The sequence below is a fragment of the Epinephelus lanceolatus genome, chromosome 21 (assembly GCF_041903045.1).
Source record: "Epinephelus lanceolatus isolate andai-2023 chromosome 21, ASM4190304v1, whole genome shotgun sequence".
Taxonomy (NCBI): domain Eukaryota; kingdom Metazoa; phylum Chordata; class Actinopteri; order Perciformes; family Serranidae; genus Epinephelus; species Epinephelus lanceolatus.
In genome coordinates this window covers 4410189-4427230 of record NC_135754.1, presented here as the reverse complement: position 1 = coordinate 4427230, position 17042 = coordinate 4410189, and the positions used below count along the sequence as shown (strand labels likewise).

The window sequence follows — 17042 nt, the reverse complement described above, 5'->3', positions numbered from 1 at the left end:
GTGAGAAATTTTGTCATAATTAGCGTATGAATTACTGAGTTTGGCCAAAAACATGTTTTGTGACATCACAGTGGCCTTGACCTTTGACTGCAAAATTTTAATCAGTTCATTCTTGAGGTGGACATTTGTGCCAAATTTGAAGAAATTCCCTCAAGGTGCTCTTAAGATATCACGTTCACACGAATGAGATGAATGCAATGTCACAGTGACCTTGACCTTTGGCAACCAAAATCTAATTAGTTCATTCTTAAGTCTATGTGGACGATTTCTGCCAAATTGAAAGGAAATTCCCTCAAGGCACTCTTGAGATATCACGTTCATGAGAATGCAACGGACTATGTCACAGTGACCGTGACCTTGACCTTGACCTTAGTTCATCCTTGACTCAAAGTGGAGGTTTGTTCTAAATTTGAAAAAATCCCCTCAAGGTGTTCTTGAGATATAATGTTCACAAGAATGAGACGGATACAAGGTTAAGATGACCTTGACCACCAAAATCTTAGCAGTTCATCTAAGTGGATCTTTGTGCCAAATTTGAAAAAAATCCCTCAGGCTTCCTCGAGATATCGCATTCACGAGAATGGGACAGACAGTCATACGATGTATGAACTAATGGACAACATGAAAACAAAATGTGTCCATTCATGGCTATCACAGGTGTGGAGGCATAAACACAGTATTTATGGTTAAAAAGTGAAAGTGAGAGCAGTAGAGTAGGTCATAAGACACGACTATTGTAGTACTGATGGAATTAGTAATGTGAGAATGGTCATTATGCTATGTGAGGCACAGTAATATCCTCACTGGCTTTTATTTGTTAGGGCTGACACAACAATTATCTGACACTTGGTCATTGTTTGAATGTGGGCATTTAGTTGAGAATTTACAGTCATGAGGTGAAACCCTCACAGGATGTGTGTGCACAGAAACCCTTCAACTAAAACTGAAAAGACTGAAATGTCCTTTATTGTGGATAACATCAGTGAGCGGTTAGTCAAACCCTTTAGGGGCAGTACTCTGAAATGTTATACGGGGTCTATGCTCGAATACAAAATCAAATTTTTCATATCTTAACCATCCAAATGAGTGGAGAGAAGGTCCCAACAAAAATCACTGAGCTCCTCACACTGTACTCAACTGTGTTCACCAAGTAAGCAACAAATGCAAATCCAAACTCTTATTAATTACATATTTACTTTAGGTGTTGATGGAGGTGCATATCACAGTGTCGACCTCCAATTCTGTTCGTAGCAGACAAACTGCTGTAATATTTTCTTTACAAAATATGCAGTATATACATTGGCATTTACAAGCAACTTTTAAAAAAGGCAAAATAAAAATGAATCTAAAAGGAAAAAACTTCAATCAGTTTCAGTGCAAAAATGCCTGCTGAAAGTGGAGCACAGACCCAAAACAGAAACAGAATAGAAACAGTCTCATTATAAAATGTTTGTCATTATCAGGAGTCAGGAGCAGGTTTAAGAGAAGCATCAACCTGCCTGCAAGGCTGAAAGCAACCAATTTATTATTGCTGTGCTTTGTGAATATATGTGGGTTATGAGATTCTAAAGCTTCATTTTCACCCTGAGGAACAAAAAACAATTTAGTTATTGAACTGTTAAATATATATATGTATATATAATCACTAATAACATAACAATTTCCCATGTGGGTCTTGTTTTTTGTGTAAGCATGAATCAAGTAGTTTCAGTGGGCTGTAAGACAAAACTGCAGTTAACGTCACATAAATAGTGTCCTTAACCCTACAACTGACAGGATTTACAGAGGGAGGAAGAGGGCATGCACTGATATCACAGCTCACGTGATGCCAGCTGACCACCCCTGCCACCACTGAGGGGTCAAACACTGTTGTGGCTGCTATGAATGAATACAGCTGTGATGTTAGAAGGAAAACTAACTAAACTGCGAAGTCTTGTACAAGCAAGGTCATCAGATTTAACAATGATGTGCCAGTTGCTCTGTGGAGATTGTAAAGTGCTGGGACGTTAACATCCTATCTCCACCCGGTATTAACATGTTATCTGGATCTGGATAATGGCATCTGACTGTAGGCCTCTTACACTGATCTGATAGCAGTTCACCTACAGAGGTGTGCTGGCTGCAGTCACATTCCGAGTGCTTTGTGCTCTGCTTGCATTTACACCAAACATATCCAGATATCGACTGCATGTTAACACCAGAAGTCAGTTTCCTATGACCATGGTAAATTTCCTCATATGACGACATTACATGCAAACCCTCTATTATGATTACTTCATGCAGTGGTCATTACAACACTCTAAACCAAAATCCTCATCAGCTCCTTGGAGCCTTTGCTGACCAGACCCAGACATGTCCACCTGTACAATCTAATACAATCAGTACAACAACCTGCAATCACCTGGCCTCTGTCTGCATGAATCTGTGTGTTGTTGTAACAGATTGTACTATTTGGCAAACTGTTGTGTTGTGTTGTCCAATCTGTGTTTGGACTAAATTTTCAGATTCCTACCCTCTTTTTCATGTGCAGAACACATCAAGATTTCAACTACAATCTGGGTGTCAAACACTCATGTGACACAGTGAACTCCTCTGTGTTGAGTCACTGTGAGGTTCTGTCTCAGGGTTGGTCTCAATGCTCAATGTGAGGCAGAAAAGAAGATAAACAGCAAGCAAAGCCACCAAGGAGTTAAACAAAACTTCACTTTTTTCATGAACATCAGTCTTTCGAGACGTCATCATCCATTCATCTGTTCCTCCATCCATTCATCCATCCATCCATGAGCTCAGCATCACTTTCTTTCTGAACACATGCATACACAGTAACAGTATCTCAAGTACTGGGACAATGAAATTAACTTGGTCTTCCATCTTGTTTCTGTTAAAGTAGACAGATGGTGAAAGCCACATGGAAACACTGAGATGTTTTCCTGCCACAGTAACTACCTGACTATCATTTCTTAATGTTCTCATGAGATCAGATTTCTTCTACAGAATCTGTTCTGATTGTTTCCTGGAACTGAAGCCATGAATGACAGAAAGTGGAACAAGCTAATGATGTAGGATACACTGGAAGCTTGGTGATGTAGTGGTTGTGGGTTGCTCACTGTCCCAGTACTTGTGAGAGTCACTTCCTCTGCTGTACCGGTCTTCCCCTGCAGCTGCAATCATCACTAATGTACAAAACATAGTTTGTCTTATTATAGCCATTAAAAATACTTTACAAACACTTTACTGCTCATTCCTGTGAAGATTCCAGTAAACTGTTTAGTGTGTGTGTGTGTGTGTGTGTGTGTGTTATTTACATTGAGTATTCAGTCAGGTATAACAGTAGGGAGAGGATATGACTTTGTGTGTGTGTGTGTGTGTGTGTGTGTGTGTGTGTGTTGGGGTCTGTTCCCTGCATGCCTCGTACAGTGTGTGTATTGCTGTGCCTTCATGTGATGTTGTGTGTATGTAAGCTGTCTGTCCCTTTTTTGTGTTTGTGTGTGAGTTCCCTGTGTGGTTCCTTGTCATGTAGTTTGTTATCACTTCATTACATGTGCGATCATCTCCATCCTCTGTGTTGTTGAGTGTGTTGGCAGTTTAGTGTGTGCATTTGACTGCATGCATGTTCCATTTTTTACATCTCTTTGCGACACGCATGTTGTTCCTGTGTGTGTGTGTATGTTTAGGAGGACATGCCATTAACCAGGCTCCTTAGCTGTTTGACCACAGTCTCTATCAGTTTCTGTTTGTCTCTATCGTTCTTCCTGAACTGAGAGAAGATGTTGTTCTTCTTACTGGTATCCTTCATCCTGGACAGAGACAGGGACAGGGACAGAGACAGGGACAGAGACAGAGACATAGAATGTCAAAATGACAAGTCAGTCAAATGTACTCTTTCAGCAGTGTGCCCACTTGCTTGCGGCTGTTTATCCGACTTAACATTTAGGTTTGATGAAACTGATACACAGTTCATTTGAGGTTGGAAGGATTAACTAACTCAATTGGTGGGGATGGAGGACTTTTACAGGCGGCAGTTAGGGTTCTCTCACACTCAGCCTGTGTGGCTGGATTAACACACTCTCTGGTGCATTTAGTTTGCTATGTTTGGGCTGGTGTGAAAGCTGGCAATCAAACTCTGGTGTGGACTTAGCATCTGGACTGAGACCACCTAAAAAGAAGGGTCTCAGTCCAATTCCAGGCAGGCTCAGTTCAAATGAAGTGTGAAATCCTAACAAATCAACCATAGGATCTTTGGATGATAGATATGTGATTTTAGCGTGAATTAAAAATCTAAAAAAAAAATTTAAAAAAAAGGAAAAAGAAAACAAGCATACCCAACAACAGCATGCAGACAGAAGAGAAAATATTGTTTATGTCAGTTAAAGTGTGCTCTCATCTAACAAAGTTAGCATACAGTTAGCAATGGACTTCACATGACAACATTTACAACTTGGATTAATTTTTATGAAAACACGTTTTGATTCTTTTGATCAGTGGACCCTTACAGTCTAAAGGAATAAATAAAATCTAGGAATGGACACATATTCAACCTTTATAACCCCATCATGGGTAGGAAGTCAACACTTTTAGCTTGTCTCTTGTGTACCATGTAAATCTGTATGATTTTTGCTTTGGTGCTCATCGTTTCAGTAAAATGAATTCAACAACTGAAATGCTAATAATCTAAATAAGCTATATAATGTGTAGCATGTCCATGTTGACAAAAGTTTAAACATTTGTATTTGTACACATGATCTAAGCAGCAAAGAACTACCTCAAACTGATGCCCAAACATCTGTAGCTCTTTTCGACAGTCATTTGCTGGCTTGGCCTGGCTTGATTTGGCTTGATTTGGGCCATCAGCCCAGCACAGCAGAGATTTGCATTTCCTGATGACTGCTTGTCTTGAGTGATGAAGTTTAAAAGCAGTGGGCTGGTTCACGGCTAAGGTCCCCTGTAATTTTTGCTGCATATGTTTTTGCATCACACAGCAGAGTAGGTAAAAGAAGTTTACCTTGTTTTTGAATCTGCCAATATTTTCTAGATTGATTTGACAATAAAATGTCAGAAAACAGTGAAACATGCCCTGTGTAGTTTCACAGAGCCCAAAGTGATGTCATCATGTGGTATGTTTTAGGGGCCACACACATGCCATGTTTTTTGTGCCCTCAAATTCATTTTTTTCAGTGTAAACACATGGCTCAAATGCCAGAACGGCACTGTCGCAGCACGCACATATTCCCGCATGACCCTGCATTTTCCAGGTGGTTAAAGACGCAGCATGTGTATGGCCCCATATTAAACCAACAGTACAAAAATACAAAGCTATTCAGTTCATAATCATGTATGATGTATGAAATTTTTACATTTTAAAAGCACAAACAGGCACATTTGGCTTTTTAGCCAAAAAACAAAAAAATAAACAAATGATTATTCAATGATCAAATTAGTTGCCAATTAAGTTTCTATATATCGACTGATTGATTAATCTACTAATCTTTGCAGCTCTAATGTGCACATTACTATGGTTAACTAAGGTGGGGCACTGTTCAAGCAGACATTCACTAAAAATCGAATGGATGTTCTTTGTGTGTAAACTTCACCTTGATGTATCCAATAATGTCATTTAACATCAACAAAAATGTTATATTGACGAGACAAACTCTATACTGTAGAGGAGATGCAACCATGTTTAGATTATTGAGCATGCATGGAGAAGACCAAAGAGAAGCAGTGATGAAGCTGCACCTACCCCCTGTAGACTCTGAGCAGCAGCAGAAAAAACAGCAGACAGAGGATTTATAGGAACACAAGTGCAAAATGAAACCAAAACACAAGAAAGAGACATAGCAGACATAGGACATAGGAACCAAATTCATGTCAGGATTGTCAGGAATTATATGCAAGAATTATTGTCATTAAGGGCTATTAGTGTGAAAGATAATGGTACAATGTTGACAGAAACTTCTCAGACATCAGACTAAAGAATATGTGTTGATATGTTAGCACACTAACATTTTTCTTAATACCATACTACCTGTGGTGGTAGATATTGACTTTTTTTGTTGTTTCTAATACATCATCTTAATCACGACACCTGCTCTAAATTGACCCAGAAGCAATCTTGGAACCAAATCTTTCCTTATTAGTGTCTGAAGTGAATGGTGTAATAACCACCCACACCAGAACATCTTTATAAATACAAATGTTATGGTAAAGCTGCTTCTGTGTTACTAAGTGCATTTCTATTCATCTGTCCGTGTGTGCATTTTTAAATGCATTAAAAAACAGGGTGGAAATGTTTGAAATATTAAAAAAAAACCAAAAAAAAAAAACCCCAAAACTAAAATTACCACCTTGAGTTTGTATGCCTCCATGCACCAGTCAAGTGTGACTTACAGTTTACATCCATGTCTGTGAGAACATGGAGGCATTACACACATTGTCCTCTGGCAGCACAGCAGATATATACAATCAGCACAGTTTCAAGGTGGACACTCAAGGTGAGTGTCACCGATTCAGTATCTGACCAAATGTCTCCCCTTCTGTTGCTGAGATATGATGCTGAGTAATGGCCAGAAAAGTGTTTTATGCAGAACACTATGATGTCACAGTGAAGCTGGCCTTTGACCTTTTGGATATGTAATGTCATCACCTCACAATTTTATCCTATTAGATACTGCAATGAAATTGTGTCATAATTAGTGTGTGAATTCTTAAGTTTTGGCCAAAAGACACATTTTGTGAGGAAACAGTGACCTTGACCTTTGACCTTCAGCCACCAAATTCTAGTTCATTGTTGAGTCCAAGTGGACGTTTGTGCAAAATTTGAGGAAATTCCCGAAAGGTGTCCTTGAGATATTGTGTTCACGAGAACGAGATGGAAGAGGTCACAGTGGCCTTGACCTTTGACCACCAAATTCAAATTAGTTCATTGTCGAGTGCAAGTGGACAGTTGTGCCAAATTTAAAAAAATACCTCTAGGCGTTCGTGAGATATTGTGTTCACAAAAATGAGACAGACAAGGTCGCAATGACCTTGACCTTTGACCAACAAAATCCAATCAGTTCATCCCTGAGTCAAAGTGGACAGTTGTGCTAAATTTGAACAGATTCCCTTAAGGCATTCTTGAGATATCTCGTTCACAAGAATGGGACTTACAGATGGACGGATAACCCAAAAACATAAGGCCTCAGGCCACAGCTATTGCCAATGCGGAGGCATAAAAAAAGTTCAAATTTGGTTTAAATTTGCACTCCACTTGGATGTAAGACTTCTGAAAAAGCTGGACTTCCAGATAAGTCTGAGAAAAAGCTGCTGACCCAAAACGTTAATCGAAACTAGAGCTACTTGCTATGTGGATCTATTTGTTTCTACTTTGTCAGATATTTCTTTAATCCAGCACCCACTCCATTGGACACTGCAATGTACATGTCTTTTTTACGGTTTCTTATTTCAAAAGACATTTTAGTTAACTTGTTTTTTGGTGGCTTTTACATACTTTAATACTTAACACAAATGCTGATTGGCTTTTAAAATGTGATGTTGAAATACTGTATATGCGTCCGCAGCAGTGTGAACATATCAGATACACTCACTTCTCCAGCAGAGCCAGGGCGGTGGCTGGGTTCACTCTCAGGTATTTGGAAGTTGGTTGGCCATAGTCTGCCAGGTAAGTTGACCAGTCCCACACCATGAACAGATCCAGGAGCTATAAAAACACAAAGACATACAACCCTCAGATGTACAACAGACCCTCACTCATAACCTTTTTTTTTTTTTATTTATTTTTTTTTACCAAAATTAGCATGTGAAAGAGGGCTTTTTTAAACGTGAGGAAAAAAAAACTAAAAATAGGTGATAGACTCCTTTCCCATTGCCAGTAGACCAGAGCTGTGCACACAGCTCTGGAGCAGACGAGTATACCTTTCTGCCTGTAGGTTTTTTTTAGTAGTTTGTCACATTCAATGTCATGGACGGGCCAGAAAACATGTTAGTAAACAGTACAAAGCAGCATGGAGGCCAGTGAAAATGTAAAGATGGTAACTTCTTTTTGTACCTCTCTTACTTATTCAGTTTCTCTCTTTGGTGCAGACTGGTCAGACAATTAATGGTGTAATTTTGATAAGGCCGTATGTCCACCAAAGCCTTACTTCGGTAAGCTGAAAAAGGTGGTGTTTAGCAGCACTTTTATTTGCCTTCTTTGATGGTTGGTCTTTGCTGTGATGGAATGGTTGGTGACAGTGATGAGCACAGGTGTTTACCCAAAGTTAAACATTTTCCAACTTTCATTTTTAATCAGAAAAACAGAAATAATCACAGACATTCAGTGTTGGATTATATCACTGGACTTATTTCACCAAATCTCCAAAAACACCTTTGTACAAGGCTGGATTATAAAGCTTTTGAAAAGAATACCATCACACAGGAGTCCTCATTGGAGCAGCAGGATGGCTAACGTTAGCTTTCGGGCTAAAACTAGTCAGTCTTTCTCTCACATGCGGTGTTTCTGAGATATTTAACATTTGTAATGTTATGTTGTATATGACATTGTCAACTCCAAAGTTTACTTCTACAGTGTCCAGTATGTCAGATTTTTACACATCAGTCCCATTCAATGTTTAGTGATGAGTCCTGGGCAGAGACAGACAGTATTTTGTAGTGGCTGATTAGAGCCAGAGCTGATACCTGTGATGACTGCAATCATTTGACTCGGGAGTGAATGCCAATTGTAGCCTTTCCCATTATATTAAAAAGCAAGGTGGTAGCGGTGTCAGTGGGCTTTTTGTGTAGTTGGAAAGAGGCTTCAGAAAGACAGAGGAGGGGTGAAGCAGGTAGCGGCTGAGAGAACGTTCAGGGGAAACAGTGTATTTGTATAGACTTTACTTGTTACTAGCACTGTTTAAACGTGCATTTGGCAGTCAAGTATGTTTGAGAAGAACACAATTGATGTTTTTCCCCTGTTGAAGGTTTTTTTTGGGGGGAGTTTTTCCTTATCCACTGTGAGCGTCCTAAGGATAGAGGGATGTCGTATGCTGTAAAGCCCTCTGAGGCAAATTGTGATTTGTGATATTGGGCTTTATAAATAAAATTGATTGATTGATGACTGAGAGGACAGAAGTCACCATCTCCATCTAATCAAAACCAAGCAGAGTGAGAGCTGTGTTAAAGCCAGGTCAGGAGCAGGGTCAGATGATGTAATGATGGTAAACACTTGAGGATCCTGGGTCACTGCGTCACTCAGAGACACAGAGAAAAACAGAAGAGTGAGGGCTGCAGAGAGAAGCAGGGAGGAGGGTTCTGCCCCTGCTTAACATGATGAGTGTTAAGTGTGAACAAGAACATTTTAAATGAAACCCCCATGACCCCTGGTTAACCTGATGGAGATGACCCCCCCTTACCCCACCCACACACACACAGTGTATGCTAATGTCATAGGGTGAAACAGCTGGGTGTTTGGGTCATGTTGAAAGAGCAGTGAAAGAACAGCTTAGTGATAATAGCATTATTCAGCTGACTGAGAGACTCCGACACACTGAGAGAGGCTTAGCAACAATGCCATCATTTTCACCTGGAGCTAAATGATGAGACACCAGCAGCCATCTCAATCTGACACCCACTGAACCCTCCACACGTCACATCAGCCAACAGGATCTGATACAGCTGGGAAATCAATTGCTGGTATATCAATATCATGATAAAGACTAGATATTGTGTAAGATTTTGGATATCACATTATCGTAAGTGTTGTCTTTTCCTTAGTCATCATATCCACAATACTGATAAATATTCATCAAAAATATCAGTTTTAATATTTTGTGGAAGCACCAAATGTCAACTCTACAGTATCGTAACCATATTGATCGTCAAGATATTTGGTTAAAAATACTGTGATATTTGATATCACTCAGCCCTGACTTCAGAAACATCCCCCCTCCCCCCTCAGGAGAATCTTCTCACACCACTCCACTCTGACAGATGACCCCAGACGCAGCGAAGACAACGATCAGTGTAATCTCATTCTGCTGGACAAGCTGAGTCATGTTATCATAAGAGTCAAATAGTAAACACATCTGGGAAATATTTAGTTTTTGGCATAGGAGAGACAGAAGGAGACAGACTGAGTGTGTGTGTGTGTGTGTGTGTGGGGGGGGTTTAGTCAACTGTCATTGTGGAGAGGGTGTCCTGGAAAAGATCTACTGGGAGTCATTCTGTTGAATGTTTGCTCCAAATTCCAAAGGCTCCCCTCTCAAGAGCTATCTGCAATGGGATTTGGGCAGTGATCGAAAGACACAAGCAGCTGAAATGGGTTTTTCAGCGTGGCTGGGCTCACCATTACAAACAGGGGTGGGGGGGGGGGGTGTGGGGCTGGGGGTCGACACAGCATAGTATCACAGTATTTTGTGTGGTGATATTGTATTGCAACAAGGACGCCAAGTATCTATCTTTTATTATATACATTATTAATTTTAGCCAATACACATTTTAATACCACTTTTGATACTAGAATAATAAAATCAATTGCTTTGTCAGTCCACTGGATGGTGTTGAGGTTTTTTTGTGGTGAGGTCAGCAGAGGTTTTAAATCAGCGGCATTCGGCAGGAAGTTCATCAAAACAAAGATGGAGGCACAAAGAAATCAGAAATGTCTGACAAATGTCTGGACTTATTTTGGATCTTTTAACATGGAATGAAAGGAGGACTTGAATATGACCCATGTGATTTGCAAGCAGTGTCATATTATTGGTGGTAGATTTTATTTTGAACTATTAATATTGCATCCACAATCTATATCTCATTCTGAGATGCTGTTGTTTACAAACTTAAGAAATGAGAGATAATTTTTGTTTAGTTAATGAATATTTGAAGGCAAACTGTTGACATGTAAAAGTATGTCACTTATTTTGTTGCAATTCCATGTTCTTAAGTAATAATACAATTTTTTTGTACTTATCTATCATATCATCAAGAATTGCGTTATAGCAATAATACCCTGAAATATCGTGATATTATTTTACTGCCATATCACCCACCTCTGGTGAGAAGGTCTTCCTTGCGCACCATACTCCCATCACAACCTGACAGGAGTGGGTAGTAACAAATTACAGGATACACACGAGTAACAAGTAGTAGGGGTTTTTAGACTGTAACTTCTACTCTTTGCTCGAGTATATTTTTGGGCCAATAATTTACTTTTCACTTCACTACATTTGCCATTTATACCTTTAATATAACAAGTCTGCTCTGAATGCAGAGATTGAGTGTCTGGATGAAAAAGAAGTACCACCTTTGTTTTTTATCACGCTGCCATGATGATAGAGCAAAACTATGAACAAGAGGCAGTTTCCAAAGACAACGCCTTACCACATCTGGCTACACTTTTTATATAAGTGCTTGTTCTGCCTCTTGAAAAACCCTGTGTTCTTTGCTTTTAAAAACTCCTCCTCTAACCTCTGCAAGAACAAGGAAGTAAGTTGCGCATAGGGCCTGCTGTCGGTTAAAACATAGTTAGCTAGCTAATGTTAGATACCTGCATGTTCATTTTTCATGGGTAACATTAATCTTTGATGTTATGGTAATGGCATTAACTTATCTTGAACCAGTGGTTTGTTGGGCTTTTAAGTAAGCGTGCTTTAAAAAGCAGTTAACCTAGCATAATGCCAACTTCAAAATTAACATTACTTTTGGAATTGCAGTAGTAGGCTAATCATCTCTACTCTGTAAATAAAAAGTTTTTCATTATTTTGCGCTGACCTGCATACCCTGAAAATTAAGTCATTTTCATGGGAGTACTTGTACTTTTAATTGACTATGGAATTTCAGTACTCTACCCGCCACTGCAACCTGGATCTGGATAACTGTCAGAAAATGCTTTTTGGAAATGAGAAAATATTGTTTTAGTTTATTGTAATAGTTCCTTATTTGTGCAGATAAATGGGTAACCATGACAGGAAGGCTGTTTTGAAGCTCCTTTGAAAGATACAACCAAGAAGTGATGAAGCAGCATCCGCTTGATGTCCAGGGTTAGGCTGAGATGAGTGTTCATGATTTACGTAAAAAGCCTGAGCAGAAGAAAAAGAAAGGGTGCGTGTTCTCAAAAGGATGGTGTCAGATAAATCATCATCCCTGTGACATTAGTTCATGGTGTGTTGTGAAACTCCTTGGTTTCAGCTTTACATTGAAACAATAAGTAGGGGCGTTTTGAAACTCTAGAAATCCCTGCTCTGCTTTCCTTCCTTTCATGCACCTGTGAAGCTTCACTTTGGATGTCTCCCGTTAGATGCTATTGTCTCACTGTCTTGTATTGTTTGGTGTAAAAGGAGTTATAATGAAAGATGAGGCTATTCTCTTTGTCACTATGGGCTTGTCAGCAGAGACTGGTGGTCCAGAGGTGAGAAAAGGTAAACTCTACATTGGACGAGATCATTTTTACACTGGATCTTACTTAATGTTTTCACCTCGGTTTGTATGATGGATGATGACTCTGTGTTGAGTTATTGAGGGCATTGTGTGAAGCTCCAACTGCATATACAGCCCCTGTCACACACCCTGGCTTCATGTGTGAGATGGAACTAGCTGCTTCTCTGGCCATTTGTTTACTCAGAACCTGGTAACATTTCTGTAATTCTTCCACAAAAAGAAAGAGCTCTCTCTTGCCTCAAACAAGCCTGAAGTATGTTTGCGTTGAGCACATAATTTACATATTCTGATTGCCACGTATTTCATCATGTTGCCACTATACTGGTGCATGGCAGAGTAGTTCCTGCGTGATGTGTTGTTCAGATGTTTTTTCTTTTTAGCAGCAACCAGCAGCTCTATAGCTCACTCCATTGGGGGTCCGTCAGTTGGTAAACAAAATTTTCCCCAACCTTTGGCCTTCCCTTTTTTTTTCCATAGGAGGATGAAATTTAGCAAGGAGGTTGTGGCTATTAGGAATTCTGGATTGTTTATCTTGCAAGCTTATTAGCAAGCATTGTGTAAATAAATAACTAACAGCATCTCTAACATATTACATGACTTTGTGCCAAGCAGTATCCATACTTATTTATACCTGTAATCTTGGAGAGAAGACTGAGTGCAATAATGATATTCTTTTCCCTGCAGATATTTGTCGACAGCAGCTAAAGACAACACATCCTTCGAAGCCTTGAGTTTAGCATTTTGGCCATTGCCATTTTGTTCTTTTAAAGCCAGAAGTGACCACATTTGGATGAGATGTTGAAGCTGTAGAGGAGCAAGGGGTGACACCGAGGTTAGGCACCTACCAAGCTGCAGACACCTGCACACCACTGTTCGAGACCAACAAATAACAAAATCAGCGGTGACTCATTACTTTGTTTCCAGCGGCTTTCTAGTCACCAAACCCGACTTAACTATCTGTTGTTGTGTTTTGAGCAGCTTTTCAGGGATGAGAAGCTGCTGTTTTTTACTGAGTAATCGATGTGTTTCCCTGGTAGGAGTGTGCCTCCCAAAATAGGTATTTTAAGCCAAAACATGTTCTTTTCCTAACCATTTCCTATCCTAACCATAGCCAAGTATTATTTGGGCCAAAACCTAACGACAACTCTAGCAGGCGTACACAGATTGTACACTATTGCCCTGACATGTTGTTGTCCCCATTGGTTGCTTAGACACAAAAACATGGAAAATTAGGGTCCAGGTTATAAATACTGAAGTTTACCTTTAAGCCAAATACCATACAAATAAGCACATTTTAAGTAGTAGGAAATGCAAGCATACTTCTTAAAGATAATATGACTTTTCACGTGTTCTATGGTGCATTTATTTACTAAGGTGTAGAATATTCTTGCTAAATGTTGGCTTAAGTCAGCGCATTAACATAAACTCTGTTGCAGGCCACAGCAAAATGTAGCACTCAAATCTTTCTATGTTTGCCAACAGTTTTTCAAGACCTTTTTCATCACAGTGTGCTACTGACATCCCATCAGTTGCTGTATATGTTCGTCAGTCACTCTAAATGGTTACAAGATTATGATATGAAAAGCAGTTATAGCTATGAAATCCGAAGCCATAAGTTAAAGGGAAAGTAAAAGGGTGACCTCTGTGTAACCTCAGTCTGTGGATGCCACCCAAATCCTTTACCTGAGGCTAGGATTAACATGTCAACCAAGCAGCCTATATAAAAGGGAAGATGGACACATCTTGTCTAATGAGCTGCTTCGCAGGAAAATAAGTTCTACTTAAAAACAGGCCCAGGTAGGGCTGGAGATACCACTGATAACCCTTTGTTTTTTTCCTTGGAAGATTGGGGTTTAAGCAACCTAGAAATGTGTTAATATTCTACAGTTAAAAAAGGGACACATTTCCTGGAAATTTCAGGTGTATAATTCATAGATGTATGGAGAAATTATGGAGAAAAAAGAAAGTTAATTTAGTCCTTGTGTTGAGATTTAACAGTTTTTGATTTCCTGGAAAATTGCTTTGAAAGACCCAAGTTTATTCATTCATGGTAGAATTCACAGTGAACTTTACTTTAAATAAATGCTGAATTGTTTGCTTGCCTGATGAAGAGAATCTACAAGTTCCACTGATGTGCTGTCCTAAATTTGACAATTTTTAGGCGAAAAAAAAAAAAATCAAATAAATGATTACTTGTTTGATTACTTGAGAATATGTTAAGCAGAATCATTAGAATCATTTAGAACTTAATGTTGGGAAATAAAATATTATTATGGGTTGTAATGTCATGAAAAGTTTGAAATGATCTATGTAATCTGGAACTAACTATAGAGAAAAAAATGGCTCATAATCACCATTTTAGTTATAATTAGATTGTAGTGTTAAGCTGAAAAATCAAAATACTAAAAAATGTTACTTCATTTTAGAGAAGGGGGCTGTTTGACACATGACCTCAGAACTTCTCAACTCCTGGCTTTGGCCCTGGATCACACAAGGCAGATAACCAGGGGCAAAACAGAATCCCAACAAACATACCTTCATATGAAGGATCTAGAAATCTGGGATCTGCATAAAGGTGAAACAACTAACATTTCGACATAAAGCATGTCTTCGCCAGAATAAGAAGAAGTAAAAGATTTCCTTATGCCCTAGAGGAGGGGACATGTAAATGAAGGGTTGCGCAGAGATTGCAAAGGTATTATAAATGTCTACTCCACCACTGTCCCCTCTTACTCTGATGAAGACACTGTTTAAAACCTCATACCGGTACTCATCTTTCCAGATCCTGCCTCAGTTTTCCTGTCTGTTGAGTAGGGCTGAAATGATTCCTTGAGTAACTTGAATGATTCGATGACTGAAAAGCAATTCGATGCATTCGATGACGAAATAATTTGCCTCAAGGCTTTGTTAAATCCGGTACAACTATACAGTGCGCTGTGTTTCGCATGAATGGTTGTTTCTGTTGCACAACACGCTTATGTTACTTTTGCTGTTGATAGCCTATGTAGCTGTAACATTGATGTGAAGCATGGATTGCTAAACAATGGCGGAAGAGGGACAAGAAAAGAGCGAGAGAAACCCCAAAGAAACAACATAGTGTCAAGGGTATGGGATCATTACAAGTTAAAATGAAAAGACAACAGTTCAGTGTGTATTGCAAAACAGAGTTAGCATACCACAATAGCACGTCCTTGATGCTACAACATCTAAGTAGAAAACATCCAGTGTGTATGCGTCAAGTTCGCTTAACGGACCCGACATAACAAGGTACATTAACGTAACATTTAATTGCATTTAACATTAATCAGTGAATGCTAGCTGAGATTCATAACACATGTAAAGAACGTACATGTATTACAGCTTTGTAATGGCTGATTAATAACAGACATCAATGTGGTGGCTAACGTTACCTGGTGACGTATTGTGTATTAGCCAAGTTTTGCTAGAGAAAATAGCAACACATTGAAAGAGAAAGAACAAATTTGTTGCTCATTTCTCTAATTTCAGAGACATTTACGAATAGTAGATGTCAGTCAACACACCCTGAGTTTGAAGAAGCAGGCTGGAGTACTGACACAGAAGCTAAGCAATGTACTTCTGTGGAAGGGAGCAGCAGCAAAATGTATTTTAGACACCTACAAAAATCACTACCAGATAACTTAACACCATATTTAGATTATTTTCACTGCTTTACCTTGCTGATAGACAGCGATTTGACCAGGAACTGAAGCCATTATGTTGTTGTCTTCAAAGCCAGACCGCATTGAGAAAAACAGTTATTTAAACAGTCCAGGACTTTGGCGTATTAAAGGGAAATTTCGGTTTATTTCAACCCGTCTCCTATCGTCCTAAATTTGTTTCAAGTGACTAGTGACATAGAAATAATAGTTAGCATGTTAGCCGTTAGCCTAGATACAGCTGTAGCATCAGACCTACCCTTAAAACGTAAGTGAACGGGCATACCTTCAAGTGCCAAGTTAGTCCACTACACAAGCTTTTTTTCCACAAAGACCGCCTCATATCGTTAGGATAAATGTCAGAGAACATATAGAAAACGACATGTAAACATGTTGTCTTACCTTACCGGTGTGGTGCCATGTTTGTTTACCATCTAGCTCTGCTTTCCAAAGCGCAGCTGAAATATATCTCGCCAGCTCTAGATAAAGCCCAGCTGGATACTAACGTTACTCCAGGTGGAGGTGTCTTGTCCTCAGTCACATCCAGACCTTGAAAATAAGGCTGCAACCGCTCCCATTCCTTGCAACAGAGGCAGTCCTCTTCTGTGGGCACTGGGGCACAGCATTCACAGGTACACCACCAATCTCCAGAGCTACGCAGCCTTGCAGCAGCCATTCCTCCCCTCTCATCCTCTAACGTTACCTGTTGCACCTCTCTCTCTCTCCTCCTCCTCCGTTCTTCAATTTCACGAACCTCTTCCTCAGTGTATTCTGACTCAAATAAATAAGGGTGGCCATCAAACTCTGCAAAATCAAATTCCTCCTCCACAAAGTCAAAGTCTGGCAAAAAGTCAGCCATTATTCTATAAATCTTTCATAAAATAAATGAATGAACTTTTCAGGCTACTGTCCGGTTCTGCCTTTCAGCTGTTGCTGCTTGTTCTCGCGAGATTTCAG

The 17042-nt window shown here is 39.5% G+C and overlaps 1 protein-coding gene across 4 annotated transcripts in view; it reads right to left on the bottom strand.

The window, feature by feature from the left end:
* Positions 1-3348: 3348 nt before the first annotated feature.
* exoc6 (exocyst complex component 6) overlaps positions 3349-17042 on the bottom strand; it is an 80698-nt gene continuing 67004 nt past the window's right edge. For 2 of the 4 annotated variants that reach the window (XM_033611509.2, XM_033611511.2), the window contains exons 22-23: positions 7587-7699; positions 3349-3797 (exon numbers count right to left, since the gene is read on the bottom strand). In XM_033611509.2, coding sequence (XP_033467400.1) covers positions 3671-3797; positions 7587-7699 — 240 coding nt within the window. In that variant the 3' untranslated portion in view covers positions 3349-3670. The remainder of the gene's footprint in view (positions 3798-7586; positions 7700-17042) is intronic. The other 2 variants (XM_033611507.2, XM_033611512.2) reach the window with 1 other exon arrangement.